The sequence below is a fragment of the Triticum aestivum genome, chromosome 6A, assembly GCF_018294505.1.
Source record: "Triticum aestivum cultivar Chinese Spring chromosome 6A, IWGSC CS RefSeq v2.1, whole genome shotgun sequence".
NCBI lineage: Eukaryota > Viridiplantae > Streptophyta > Magnoliopsida > Poales > Poaceae > Triticum > Triticum aestivum.
The window spans coordinates 158,247,780-158,262,185 of record NC_057809.1 but is presented as its reverse complement, the minus strand read 5'-3'; the positions used below and the strand labels follow the sequence as shown (position 1 = coordinate 158,262,185).

The window sequence follows — 14,406 nt, the reverse complement described above, 5'->3', positions numbered from 1 at the left end:
CGAACACCCAATGCGGAAGACACTGCTCAGATCCTAGCACAGAATGCAGCAAGAGGATTTCCTAAGATGCTTGGAAGCATCGACTGAATGCATTGAAAATGGAAGAACTGCCCATTTGCTTGACAGGGGATGTACAAAGGCGCCAAAGGCGGTTGCAATGTGGTACTTGAGGCGGTGACGACCTCTGGATTTGGCACTCCTTCTTTGGTATGCCAGGAACTCACAATGACATCAACGTGGTGCTCCCCTGTCTTTCCCAAGCTTGTTGAAGGTCATTCTCCTCCGGTGAACTTCGAGGTCAATGGGCGACACTACAACAAGGGGTACTACCTAGCTAATGGCATCTATCCGAGATGGTCTATATTTGTGAAGACTCTCAAACGATGTGCCAGGAGGCAAGAAGTCCCACCTTGCCAAGGTGCAGGAGGCTTGCAGGAAGGATGTCGAGTGGGCATTTGGTGTGCTCCAATCTCGATTTGCTACTGTCCGGTACCCTGCTCAGACCTGGTCGAAAGATCAAATAGGGGAGATCATGACTTGTTGTGTCATTTTGCACAACATGATCATCGAGAGCGGGCAGGAAGAGTTAGTGTTTAACACTGAACCATACTACAGGCAGGGTCCTCTAGTCGAAATTGATCACCAGCTACCGGCAACTTGAACTGCCTACCTCAGTATGCATCAGGAGATCCGAGACCCACAAGTGCATCATCAACTGCAGCAGGATCTGATGGAGCACCTATGGAGGATTAAGGAAGACGCCTAGCTCAACGTGTGATGAGTTTTTATTTGTTGAACTATATAATTTGTATTGAACTATTTGTTGTTCAATTATTTGATTTTCTATGATAAATTATGTGATAAAAAATTATTTATGTTGAAAATTTAACGGCAAACCACACCAAATATAGGCCATTTCTCATCGATATCAGGCCATTTTTCTATTTATCTAGACCGAAAAGCGGCCCATTCTATCGGCGACTGGGGCGACAGCTCAATACCCAACCGTCCCAACACCGATTCTACCGCTGGCTCGTCCTGAGACGACGATTTTTATGCCTTTTAGGAGGGCAAACGGCTGGAGATGCTCTTACTCTCGGAGGTGACAGAATGTGAATTGGAAGTTGCTTGTTTTTCAGCATCTCATTCGGCAAGATTCGCATTTGAGGACAGTTCCGTCACTCCCCAGCCTAGCAGCAGCAGCAATATTTAATTGGCAGAGCTACAATGTCAAACGCCATTGCCCACCCACCGAGCCCCACCGCACCCATCATCCTGTATCAATGCGTGCGGGGCAGCAGCGGCAGCAGCCATGTCGCAGCCACCATCACGCACACCCACCCACAAATTGTGGGTCGCGGCTTTCTCTCTCTAGAGGACAGGCTGCCGGGAAATAAAGAAGAGATCCCAGCCATCCATGGAGAATTGGAGAGGTGGAGAGGGGAGAGAGACAAAGCCGGCGTCCATGTCCTGACGTCCACCCACGCCCCCCAATACCTGCTTTTTCCCAGGGCTGGATGGATGTGTGGCCAACTGGCCATGACATTTCTAGAGGGAGAAACACGGCAAGGGGAGGAGGTACGGGGCCGGTCTGCATCGTCACATTCACCCTCCCCTTTTCTTTGTCTCCCTCCCCCAGCCCAGTCGCTCGCTCTAGTAGCCTCCTCGCCACCAATGACACGAGAGACGACCGACTGGTTCGCTCCTCGTGGAGGCCGGGCGGCAAGCGAGCGAGGGAAAGGAGAGACAGCGCCCCACTACTCCCGTCCACTCCATATGCCATTACCACCCACCACCTCCCCCTCTACCACCGCCCACTAGAGCCGAGCCGAGTCTGCCTAGAGAGAGAAACAACGGGAGAGAGAAAAGAGTTGTTGCCTTGTTGGTGTTCATTGCGTGCGCGCCGGCCTCCTCGCCTTCCCTCCCTGTTCTCATCCATCCTCGGTCACCACTCACCATGGGCCCTTTTGGGTTTTCGGCACCACCATCTCACTCATGGGTCAGAGCAGTCCCCTCCGCTCCCTCCCTTCACACGGCGCGGGAAGAGAGAGAGAGAGAGAGAGAGAGAGAGAGAGAGAGAGGGCGGACGGAGCAGGCGCAAGAAACTTCCACCCACACCTCCCCTGCTTCCCCTTCCAACCTTTATTAGTATTATCTCCTTCCTTCCCCCCTCCCTCCCTCGGTCCCGTCCCCTCTCGCTTTCTCCTCCGTCTCTCCACGATCCGCCGGGCTTCTTCTTGTTCCCAACCGCGGTGAGGTGAGGCGGCGATGAAGAGGGCTCACAAGGTGGTCCTGGCCCAGCCGGCGGCGGCTGCTGCGATGACGCCTCGGCCGCTGCCTCGCGCGCCCCGGCCCGTCCGCGGCGACGGGGGCGAGGCGTTCAGGGCGAGCCAGAGGTACCAGAGCCTCCTCCAGGACTACAAGGAGCTCCTCAAGGTGGGCGCGCCGGCTTCTTTTACTGTTTCTTTGATTTTGATCCCCGATCTGATCTCAGGTTTGGGGGTTTCTTGTGTTCGATGTCAATCTTGTTTTCTTGTTCTTCGCCTTGTGTTTGATCTGATCTTTGTGGTTTTACTGTTCCCCCTTTTCCCCAGGAGTTATTCTGCCTTTTGTTTCTTGGGGTGTTTCTTTTGGATCTGGTGTTCTTAGGGTTAAACTCAACCTTCGGGGTTAAATTCGAGGTTCCAAGTTTGATCTTTTCGCCTCATCAGAGCATATGTTCAAGATTTGATTGAGGCGTACTAGTCCATTTTATACTCCATTCATGATCCTTTTAGCAAAGGATCGTGCATTACTTGGCCTGAGCGGATTTCCAGCAAATTGCCTTCTTGATTTGTTAATCTGTTGGGGTTATCATGTGCCAACAACACTCAGGCCGTTGGTGTCTGATAATTTGCTTTTGTTGACTTCATCAGGAAACTGCAGCAAAGAAGAACAGATTGCATTTGGAGAAGCTGAAAAAGCAAAGGCTTTCGGCTGAAGTCAAGTAATCACCAAATGCTCAACTCTTCGTTATATTATCTGATTGCCAATCAATGCGCTCTGATGATAAACACCATTTTTCATTTGAACCCTATGACATTGCAGGTTTTTGCGGAGAAGGTACACATCGATGTCCGAAAATCCATCTCAGACTGCTGTTTATAGATTGAAGAACCCGGCAATGGCGCCTACTTCCCGGACAGCCGTGTGGGTTGATCACCACCGGTCCGTTCAGGCTGTTGGGAGTTCAAGCAAAGGTCATCAGCCCGCACAGCAGCAAAGGCAGCATCCGGTTCCACGGGCGTCTCCGGTTATCGACCTCAACGAGGCTTGTGAGCTGGTAATGGCTTTGGAAATCTTAGCTTTGGTAGTGACATTGCTGTTTCATCTGATCTCATCTCATCTGAATGGGTTTTGCTCTTTCAGAGTTCCTCTGAGGAGACCGAAGAATTTCATGGTTACCAGGAGACTGCTAGGGCAGACAAGGTGAACAAGTACATGTTAGAGGGCAATGTTGTCGCCGGTCCTAGTGACTCGAAAATGTCGGCGTTCTGGGATGCTCGGAACCCTGCGGCGGCGCGAGCTGGGAAGAGGAAGATCTCATGGCAGGATCAGTTGGCTCTTAGAGTATAGGTTGCTAGATTACAATGTCAAGTGTGGTTTTAGCATGAGTTATGTGCCTCATCTCTGGTCCTCGAGCTGTAAAAGAATCCTTCCTTCGAGTCATCAGTGGATGTGTAGTTGCTTCCTGGTGCATCATCAGTGGATGTGGATAAAATGAACCATATGGAAGTTCGATCTGAAAAAGAAGATGACACAGTTGATGAAATTTTGTCGTTCTACCTGGGCATAATCTGGATGTGTCTTGCGGTAGTCGTCTGGTAGAAAGGTCTCATTAATTTCATATAAATCAAGCTCATTTCCAGCGAAGAAGGGAGGATAAAATTCAGGATTCTCATCAAGATCTCAACGGCGACCTTGCTTTCTTTTTCTGAACTGAAAACTGTAGGCAGGCTCCTATAGTTATTTTCTACATGATGCGTGCTAGTTGTAACATTGTTTGCAATGTTAACTTTAGATACCAGTAGTAGTAAGTAAACAAATATATTTGGTAACCTGGAAATGAGAAAATAATGTGAAGTAAACAAGCTGTTGCTTGCAAGCACTGACTTCAATGTTAGAGCAAGTACAATAGCAGGCTTATAGCCCGCTTACATGACAATTTTGCTTATATGAAAGAGGGACGTGAAAAAGTAAGGGAAGTGGACTCTTGCATAGACTTGTAGCCCGCTTACATGACAATTTTGCTTATGTGGAAGAGAGACATGAAAAAAGGTAGTGGGACTGGTGAACGATGTCGGATGGTTGCAGGAGGGTGACGCCAATACCAAGTTATTCCACTTGGTGGCGAATGGGAGGAAAGCAAAAAACTTCATACCCACGATCTCAGTGGATGGTCGCACTATAACAGACTAGGCTGGGAAGGAGGAGGCGTTCTTCGAAGCTTATAGCGAGTTGCTTGGCACCTGTGTGCTTGGCGAGCACACGCTGGACTTGGAGTTCTTGGGCATCGAGCAAGTAGATCTGGCAGACCAAGACATGGTATTTCAAGAGGAGGAAATTTGGAATGTGGTGAGGGACATGCCCTCGGATTGCGCACCGGGGCCGGATGGTTTTATTGGGATTTTCTTCCAGAAAGCTTGGACGATCGTCAAGCGGGATGTGATTGCTGCTATGCATAAGATCTTTATCAACAATGGGCGTGGATTTGGGAGGCTCAACCAGGCACTGATCACTTTGATCCCAAAAAACCCGGATGCTTGCCAGATCAATGAGTTTAGGCCAATATGTTTACTTCATAGCATCCTGAAGATGGCCTCGAAGCTATTGGCAATGCGGTTGCGGCCGCGTATGAGTGAGTTGGTCCAAGTGAACCAATCGGCCTTCATCAAGGGAAGGAATATTCATAATAACTTCTTGCTTGTGAGACAACTAGCAAGGAAACTTCACAAAAGGAGGACGCAGGGAGTTATGCTCAAGTTGGATATCTCGCGCGCGTTTGACTCCTTGTCGTGGCCTTTTCTTTTCGAGGTGCTACGGGCAAATGGCTTTTCGAGCACTTGGAGATCTTGGATTTTGATCCTCCTCTGGACTGCCAGCTCACGAGTGGTGGTAAATGGATGCGCAGGCAGGAAGTTCATGCATGCTTGTTGTTTAAGGCAGGGGACTCCATTTCCCCGCTCCTGTTTGTCATTGCGATGGATGTGCTCACGTCCCTTGTGATCAAGGCACAGGGATTGAATGTGGTTAGCAAGATGCCAGGTTGCACGCCAATGCAAAGACTCTCGTTGTATGCTGATGATGTGATCATGTTTATTCGGCCTTGGAGATCGGACCTTTGGTTCGTCCAGGATGCACTCTCGATCTTTGGTGAAGCATCGGGTCTCAGGGTCAACTTCACTAAATCCTCGGCTGTTTTGATCCCATCTGACGAAGAGGACGAGGAGCGGGTGCGTCAGGCGTTGCCTTGCCAGATGGAGAAGTTTCCCATCAAGTATCTAGGGCTCAAGTTGGGGCTCAAGCAACTCACGAGATCGGACTGGCAGCCCATTGTGGACAACGTGTTGAAGCTAATGACAGGATGGCAACGCGGCATGGTGACTAGGCGGGGGCGCCTGATCCTTGTTAATCAGGTGGTGCGCGTGCGGCCCACGCACCATCTGATCGTGGCTGAGGCCCCCAAGTGGGCGCTGGAGAAGATCGATAAGGGCTGCCGCACGTTCTTTTGGGCTGGGACTGAGGAGATCCAAGGAGGCAAGTGCGCGGTTGCTTGGAAAAGGGTGTGCCACCCCAAAGAGTTGGGAGGCCTTGGAGTCATGGATCTTTACAAACAAGGACTGGTGCTCAGACTAAGATGGGAGTGGTTGAAGCAGACAGATAATGGTCGACCTTGGCAAGGTTTGAACCTCAACTCAGGCAAAGATGTGACTAAGGCATTCGACAACTTGGTAAAATGGAATGTTGGCAAGGGTTCGCAAGTGTTGTTCTGGAGGGATTGTTGGATCAATGGTTCTAACATCAGCGAGATCGCGCCACTCCTCATTCGCAAGGTCAGGAAGCAAGTGGTTAATAGGAGAAAGGTCAATGAAGCTCTTCTCTTCCATGCTTGGACCCAGGATATTAGGGGTGACATGAACACGGAGGAGCTGCTCCAGCTCTTAAGAATGTGGGAGATAATGCTCCAAATGGAGCTAAGGCCAAACATGGAGGACGTCCCAATCTGGCAGTGGGAGGCTAGTGGCACTTATTCGGCAAATTCTACCTACAAGATGATGTGTCATGGAGGTGTTCGGTTTCAATGTGCGTCGACAGTTTGGCGATGTTGGGCTAAGCTAACGTGTAAGATCTTCATGTGGCTAGCACTTCAACACAGGATTTGGACATCTGACCGTAGGCACATGCATGGATTGCAAGAGCATAGTCACCCTGCTTCCTGTGTGAGCAGGAGGAGGACACGGTCGAGCACCTTCTCGTGCAATGTGTGTATGCCAGGAAAGTATGGTTTCTCAGTTTCAGGAAACTTGGCATCGACACTGAGCTCACACCTACCAGGGACCATACACTGGGTGATTGGTGGATGGCCTCCAGGAAGCGCATCAACAAGAGGGATCGCAAAGGTTTTGATACCCTATGCACGTCGGCATGTTGGAACATTTGGAAACAGAGGAACGACAGAGTTTTTCGCAACAACACCACGGCCTCGGAAGTGGAAGTAGCCGAGGCAGTTCACAAGGAATTTCTTCTGCGGGCAGCCGTGCGAGGAAGAGGAGAACCCAATATCATAGAGTAGTTGCTTTGTGTGTGTGGAGTGGATGTCGTGGTGACAGCCGCCTGTGGCTGGGCACCGGAATATAACCTCTTGTAATTATTTCTCTATCTTCTATAAAGCTAAGGTACGCATTTTGCGTACTCTCGAAAAAGAAAAAGGGTAGTGGGCCCTCATGCAAGAGCCTAGGTATACGCGTGCTCTCAATCAATGTGAAGAAATAGATGGAGAGAAGACGAGAAAAGTACTAATCTTATAGTCAACCTTATAGATAATCTTATTATATGAGTAACTATAAATGATATGACAACATCATATAGCCATTAGTTGGCTGTTTATTAATCATGCTCTTAGTAAACAAATAAATTTATTAAAGTATCTTACATAACGCGTGATATCGTAGGCTCTAGGGCATCTTGAAAGCGGACCCTTATATCGTGTGCAAATGTCTATGTTCAGACCGCGAAGATTAGCAGAACTTCTAACGCTATCTCGCATCGATCCGTGGACCAACCAGAAGCAAACTAGGAGGACTTTGCGAGAGTTTGGACCGTTGTAGGACTCCAACATTTGTCCCCATCAAAAACCACACTCAGACCCTACGTCTCCATCCCTACTACTCGCTGGTGCTATGGCCCTTCTACCCTATGCACGTGTACATGTGTAAATGTGGCTTTGTCACCTTTCTTGATGTTATGTTGAGGACCCCGCTAGCCAACGAACGATCCACCAGAGGAACAACTCGAATTTTGGCTATGAGTTTGTTATCATATGTAGTAGCAACACTACAAACAGATATTATTCGACTTTCTTTTGAATGAGTGTGTATGTGGTAAATAAAGGGGACTGGTCACAAGAGCTCGAAAGAGACAATACCAAAGGTTTATAGTTCCAAAAATTAAGCCACAACGAAACTCTATGCATGATCACTTACTTGGCATAATCCCTTCATGTGACAATCAAAGTTTCAGCAAACAATGATTGACATGAAGTGCTTAAGAGCCTTGAGGATAAGATAACTGTGGGCATTTTTATGAGCACTCTAGCATCATGTTTTTCTACATGCCTTTCAGTCCCTAACTTATTTTTATGGCTCTATCGAAGAAAACTCTTCCGTGCATTTCCGACAAGCAAGTGCTGTCTAGAATAAATAGAATTGAGTGTTGCAAAGTTGTTTTATCTAGTAGATCAAAAACTTTGTGTTGATTATCTTTGCTTCACTAACACTACGCAATAACCATGCCACCGCTACAACTGCACTAAGTTTTCAGGTCAAGAAGGGGAGGGCTATCTAGGCGTACCGATCTAAGTGAACCAAAACCTTTTCGTTATTTTGGTTTAAACAAATGAGTTCCTTATGATTTGGATTTCTCTCTATGTTGCTCTAGGGCAATAAGTTTAAGCTTGGGAAAGTTGACGAGTGATATTTCTACATCATCCACCCTTAGTTTAAATCGAGATTTATTATTTCATTAAAACTGAGATATTCGATCCGATATTGCTAGTAATGACTAACGAATGCAAAAGATTCCACAAATCCTCTCTTTGATATGTTTCCATAGGAAATGGGCTAAAAAGGGAAGAAATCACGTGTGAACAAGGAAATGAATGGAAATGAAGAAAGAAGGAATCACCAGGAGGCACACTAGAAGAAACAACACAAAAGACGACGTTCCATACGACCGCGAGCACCCGTATGAGCGGTCATATGGCATGAATTCTGAGGCAGCTTGTCCACATGAACAATTTACATAAAGGGGACCCCATCAAAATGTCAACAGAGATGCGTCGAACGAAGCCAGAACAAAACCATCGTCATCCCCTCTCATCAACCCTAGCCGCCACCATTTCCATCTCCATAGCCCCATCACCACCATAGCCCAACTCCCTCTAGTTCATACTTGCAATCGTGCATCGCACAAAGCACCCATTGTAATACATATTTGCAATCAATCAATCTTTCAAGATGTGTTCTTCAATGTTTTGTTCTTGTGATCTGATCTCCATGTGTGAGTAGTTTGGTAAGGTATGGGTTGAGGCATAGGCCTTGCAACCCTTTGTATTTGTTGTGGGGGTCAATGGAAGGGCTTTGAATTAACATCCCGTATGTGTGAAATAAAATTGTTCCGTAGATGTCTCTTGTCTTGTCTGCGATCTTCATCCCTCCTGGTACCCAAGATCATGGAGATCGAGCAACGGTGAGGCTAAGTGAAGGGAGAACATGAAGTGTTATTCTGAACAGCAGTGACAGAAGGGTTTAGTACGGTAACACGGATCCAATCCTTGGGGATTCGTGAGGCGTAGTCATTAAACACCGACGCTCTTGTCTGATTATTATTGTTAGGGAATATTTCTCCCTTAGTGGTTTTGGTGATTGATGACAATGCATTTGCGGACTAATCGTGTGCATTGAGCATTTCAGATATTCTATGGCACAAGATGATTTGAGCCCCTCGGAGTTATAGAGTGAAGACGGTTATTTTTCCTGCGTTTCTTTTTCGATGGACTTGAGTCGTAAGAAAACCGTACTATCAGGATGGGGTCCGCATCGGAAAGGTTTGGGTGGAATAAACACTTACACATCTTCATTTGCACCCACTTCCATTCCCGCACCTTTGGAGTTCATCCTCTGTGCTTCTGATAACCTGTCCCAAGGCAGCGGCAGGTACTACCGCTGATCCAGTTCCATGACTACTGCCACTTATTCTTTGTGTTCTATTGCTTCTTCGCGCTTAGCGACAGTTGAGCGAAAGTAGAGTAGCAGTACCACTTATGGTACTTCCGTCTCTACTATCGCCCCACCTCTGCTGATCTCGCTGTAGGTCAGGAACTTAAGCAGAAGTGGAGCGGTAGTACCGCTTGCGTGCGGTACTACCGCCCAATCACTACACTACAAAAACACTTCCATGATGATACATGTTTGTTACAGTAGGTCACGTTTTCTGTCATGCATGTACATCCATGACAACTTTATGACAGAATCAAGATAGTCATACCTGTGCTGTCGTAGAAGTGTTCGATGACATTATCAAAATTATCATCACAGAAGTGTCCACTTCCATGACGATAAATCGCGTCTCATAGAAGTGCTCTCGTAAAGGGTGACCAACACGTGGCTGATAACCCACAAGTATAGGGGATCGCAACAACTTTCAAGGGTAGAGTATTCAACCCAAATTTATTGATTCGACACAAGGGGAGCCAAAGAATATTCTCAAGTATCAACAGCTGAGTTGTCAATTCAACCACACCTGGAAACTTAGTATCTGCAGCAAAGTGTTTAGTAACAAAGTAATATGATAGTGGTGGTAGCGGCAACAAAAGTAAAGACAGCAAAAGTAATGTTTTTGGTATTTTGTAGTGATTGTAACAGTAGCAGCGGGAAAGTAAATAAGCGAGAACCAGTATATGGAAAACTCGTAGGCACCGGATCAGTGATGCATAATTATGCCGGATGCAGTTCATCATGTAACAGTCATAACATAAGGTGACACAGAACTAGCTCCAATTCATCAATGTAATGTAGGCATGTATTCCGTATATAGTCATACGTGCTTATGGAATAGAACTTGCATGACATCTTTTGTCCTACCCTCCCGTGGCAGCGGGGTCCTATTGGAAACTTAGGGATATTAAGGCCTCCTTTTAATAGAGAACCGGAACAAAGCATTAGCACATAGTGAATACATGAACTCCTCAAACTATGGTCATCACCGGGAGTGGTCCCGATTATTGTCACTTCGGGGTTGCCGGATCATAACACATAGTAGGTGACTATAGACTTGCAAGATAGGATCTAAAACTCACATATATTCATGAAAACATAATAGGTTCAGATCTGAAATCATGGCACTCGGGCCCTAGTGACAAGCATTAAGCATAGCAAAGTCATAGCAACATCAATCTCAGAACATAATGGATACTAGGGATCAAACCCTAATAAAACTAACTCGATTACATGATAAATCTCATCCAACCCATCACCGTCCAGCAAGCCTATGATGGAATTACTCACGCACGGCGGTGAGCATCATGAAATTGGTGATGGAGGATGGTTGATGATGACGACGGCGACGGATCCCCCTCTCCGGAGCCCCGAACGGACTCCAGATCAGCCCTCCCGAGAGGTTTTAGGGCTTGGTGGCGGCTCCGTATCGTAAAACGCGATGATTTCTTTTCTCTGATTTTTTTCTCATCGAAACTCAATATATAGAGTTGGAGTTGGCGTCGGAGGGTCTCTAGGGGGCCCAAGAGGTAGGGGGCACGCCCTAGGGGGGGCCCACCCTCATGGAAAGGGTGTGGGCCCCCTGGTCTTCATATTTGGCGAGGATTTATTATTATTTTTTCTAAGACCTCCAGTGGAGTTTCAGGTCATTCCGATAATATTTGTTTTCTGCACATAAAACAACACCATGGTAATTCTGCTGAAAACAGCGTCAGTCCGGGTTAGTTCCATTCAAATCATACAAATTAGAGTCCAAAACAAGGGCAAAAGTGTTTGGAAAAGTAGATACAACGGAGACGTATCAACTCCCCCAAGCTTAAACCCTTGCTTGTCCTCAAGCAATTCAGTTGACAAACTGAAAGAAAGAAAGAAAACCTTTTACAAACTCTATTTGCTCTTGTTGTTGTAACTATGTCAAGCCAGCATTCAAGTTTTCAGCATAAATCATAACTAACCACATTTGCAATAATTCTCAGGTCTCATAATCACTCGTATCAATATCATAATCAACTAGCAAGTCATAATAATAAATCTCGGATGACAACACTTTCTCAAAACAATCATAATATGATATAACAAGATGGTATCTCGCTAGCCCTTTCTAAGACCGCAAAACATAAATGCAGAGCACCTTTAAAGATCAAGTACTGACTAGACATTGTAATTCATGGTAAAAGAGATCCAATCATAGTCACACCCAACATAAATTAATAGTGATGAATGCAAATGACGGCTGTGCTCTCCAGCTAGTGCTTTTTAATAAGAGGTGTTGGAAATATGCCCTAGAGGCAATAATAAAAGTATTATTATATTTCATTATTCATGATAATTGTCTTTTATTCATGCTATAATTGTATTATCCGAAAATCGTAATACACGTGTGAATACTTAGACCACAATATGTCCCTGGTAAGCCTCTAGTTGACCAGCTCGTTGTGATCAACAGATAGTCATGGTTTCCTGACTATGGACATTGGATGTCGTTGATAACGGGATCACATCATTAGGAGAATGATGTGATGGACAAGACCCAATCCTAAGCATAGCATAAAAGATCGTGTAGTTCGTTTTGCTAGAGCTTTGCAAGTGTCAAGTATCTCTTCCTTCGACCATGAGATCGTGTAACTCCCGGATATCGTAAGAGTGCCTTGGGTGTATCAAACGTCACAACGTAACTGGGTGACTAGAAAGGTGCATTACAGGTATCTCCGAAAGTAGCTGTTGGGTTGACACGGATCGAGACTGGGATTTGTCACTCCGTATGACGGAGAGGTATCTCTGGGCCCACTCGGTAATGCATCATCATAATGAGCTCAATGTGACCAAGGTGTTGGACACGGGATCATGCATTACGGTACGAGTAAAGTGACTTGCCGGTAACGAGACTGAACAAGGTATTGGGATACCGACGATCGAGTCTCGGGCAAGTAACGTACCGATTGACAAAGGGAATTGCATACAGGGTTTGATCGAATCCTCGACATCGTGGTTCATCCGATGACAACATCGAGGAGCATGTGGGAGCCATCATGGGTATCCAGATCCCGCTGATGGTTATTGACTGAGAGCGTCTCGGTCATGTCTGCATGTCTCCCGAACCCGTAGGGTCTACACACTTAAGGTTCGGTGACGCTAGGGTTATGAAGATATGTATATGCAGAAACCCGAATGTTGTTCGGAGTCCCGGATGAGATCCCGGACGTCACGAGGAGTTCCGGAATGGTCCGGAGGTAAAGAATTATATATAGGAAGTGCTATTTCGGGCATCGGGACAAGTTTCGGGGTTATTGGTATTGTACCGGGACCACCGGAAGGGTCCCGGGGGTCCACCGGGTGGGGCCACCTGTCCCGGGGGGCCACATGGGCTGTAGGGGGTGCGCCTTGGCCATCATGGTCCAAGGGCACTAGCCCCTATAGGCCAATGCGCCTAGGGTTTCCCCCTAGGAGGAGTCCTAGTGGTGGAAGGCACCCCTAGGTGCCTTGGGGGGGAGGGAAACCTCCCCTAGGCCGCCGCCCCCCTAGTAGATCTCATCTACTAGGGCCGGCGCCCCCCCTGGCACCCCTATATATAGTGGGGGAGAGGAGGGACTTGATACACCAGCCCCTGGCGCCTCCACCTCCCCCCGTTACGTCTCTCCCTCGTAGTCTCGGCGAAGCCCTGCTGCTGTGACGCCCTGCATCCACCACCACACCGTCGTGCTGCTGGATCTTCATCAACCTCTCCTTCCCCCTTGCTGGATCAAGAAGGAGGAGACGTCTCCCGTCCCGTACGTGTGTTGAACGCGGAGGTGCCGTCCGTTCGGCGCTGGTCATCGGTGATTTGGATCACGTCGAGTACGACTACATCATCACCTTGCAAGCTTCCGCACGCGATCTACAAGTGGTATGTAGATGCAAACTCTCTCCCTAGACTCGTTGCTTAGATGAACTCATAGATGGATCTTGGTGAAACCGTAGGAAAAATTTTAATTTTCTGCAACGTTCCCCAACAGTGGCATCATGAGCTAGGTCTATGCGTAGTTCTCTTTGCACGAGTAAAACACAACTTTGTTGTGGGCGTGGATTTTGTCATCTTACTTGCCTCTACTAGTCTTTTCTTGCTCAACGGTATTGTGGGATGAAGTGGCCCGGACCAACCTTACACGTACGCTTACGTGAGACTAGTTCCACCGACTGACATGCACAAGTTGCATAAGGTGGCTGGCGGGTGTCTGTCTCTCCCACCTTAGTTGGAGCGGAATCGATGAACAGGGCCCTTATGAAGGGTAAATAGAAGTTGACAAAATCACGTTGTGGTGATTCGTAGGTAAGAAAACGTTCTTGCTAGAACCCAATTGCAGCCACGTAAAAGATGCAACAACAATTAGAGGACGTCTAACTTGTTTTTGCAGCGATTGATCATGTGATGTGATATGGCCAGAAGTTGTGATGAATGATGAATTGTGATGTATGAGATCATGTTCTTTGTAATAGGATTCACGACTTGCATGTCGATGAGTATGACAACCGGCAGGAGCCATAGGAGTTGTCATTATTTTTTGTATGACCTGCGTGTCATTGAACAACGCCTTGTAAACTACTTTACTTTATTGCTAAACGTTAGTCATAGAAGTAGAAGTAGTCGTTGGCGTGACAACTTCATGAAGACACGATGATGGAGATCATGATGATGGAGATCATGGTGTCAAGCCGGTGACAACATGATCATGGAGCCCCGAAGATGAAGATCAATGGAGCTATATGATATTGGCCATATCATGTCACAACCATATAATTGCATGTGATGTTTATTATGTTTATGCATCTTGTTTACTTAGGACGACGGTAGTAAATAAGATGATCCCTTACAAAATTTCAAGAAGTGTTCTCCCCT

At 46.9% G+C, this 14,406-nt stretch overlaps 1 protein-coding gene across 1 annotated transcript; it reads left to right on the top strand.

Moving 5' to 3' along the window:
- Window positions 1-1,311: 1,311 nt before the first annotated feature.
- LOC123132602 (uncharacterized) lies at window positions 1,312-3,822 on the top strand. Its single transcript, XM_044552435.1, has 4 exons — window positions 1,312-2,436; window positions 2,916-2,986; window positions 3,088-3,322; window positions 3,409-3,822. Exons 1-4 carry the CDS (start codon window positions 2,269-2,271, stop codon window positions 3,613-3,615), a joined length of 681 nt encoding a protein of 226 aa, XP_044408370.1. The 5' UTR covers window positions 1,312-2,268; the 3' UTR covers window positions 3,616-3,822.
- The last annotated feature ends 10,584 nt before the right edge of the window (window positions 3,823-14,406 follow it).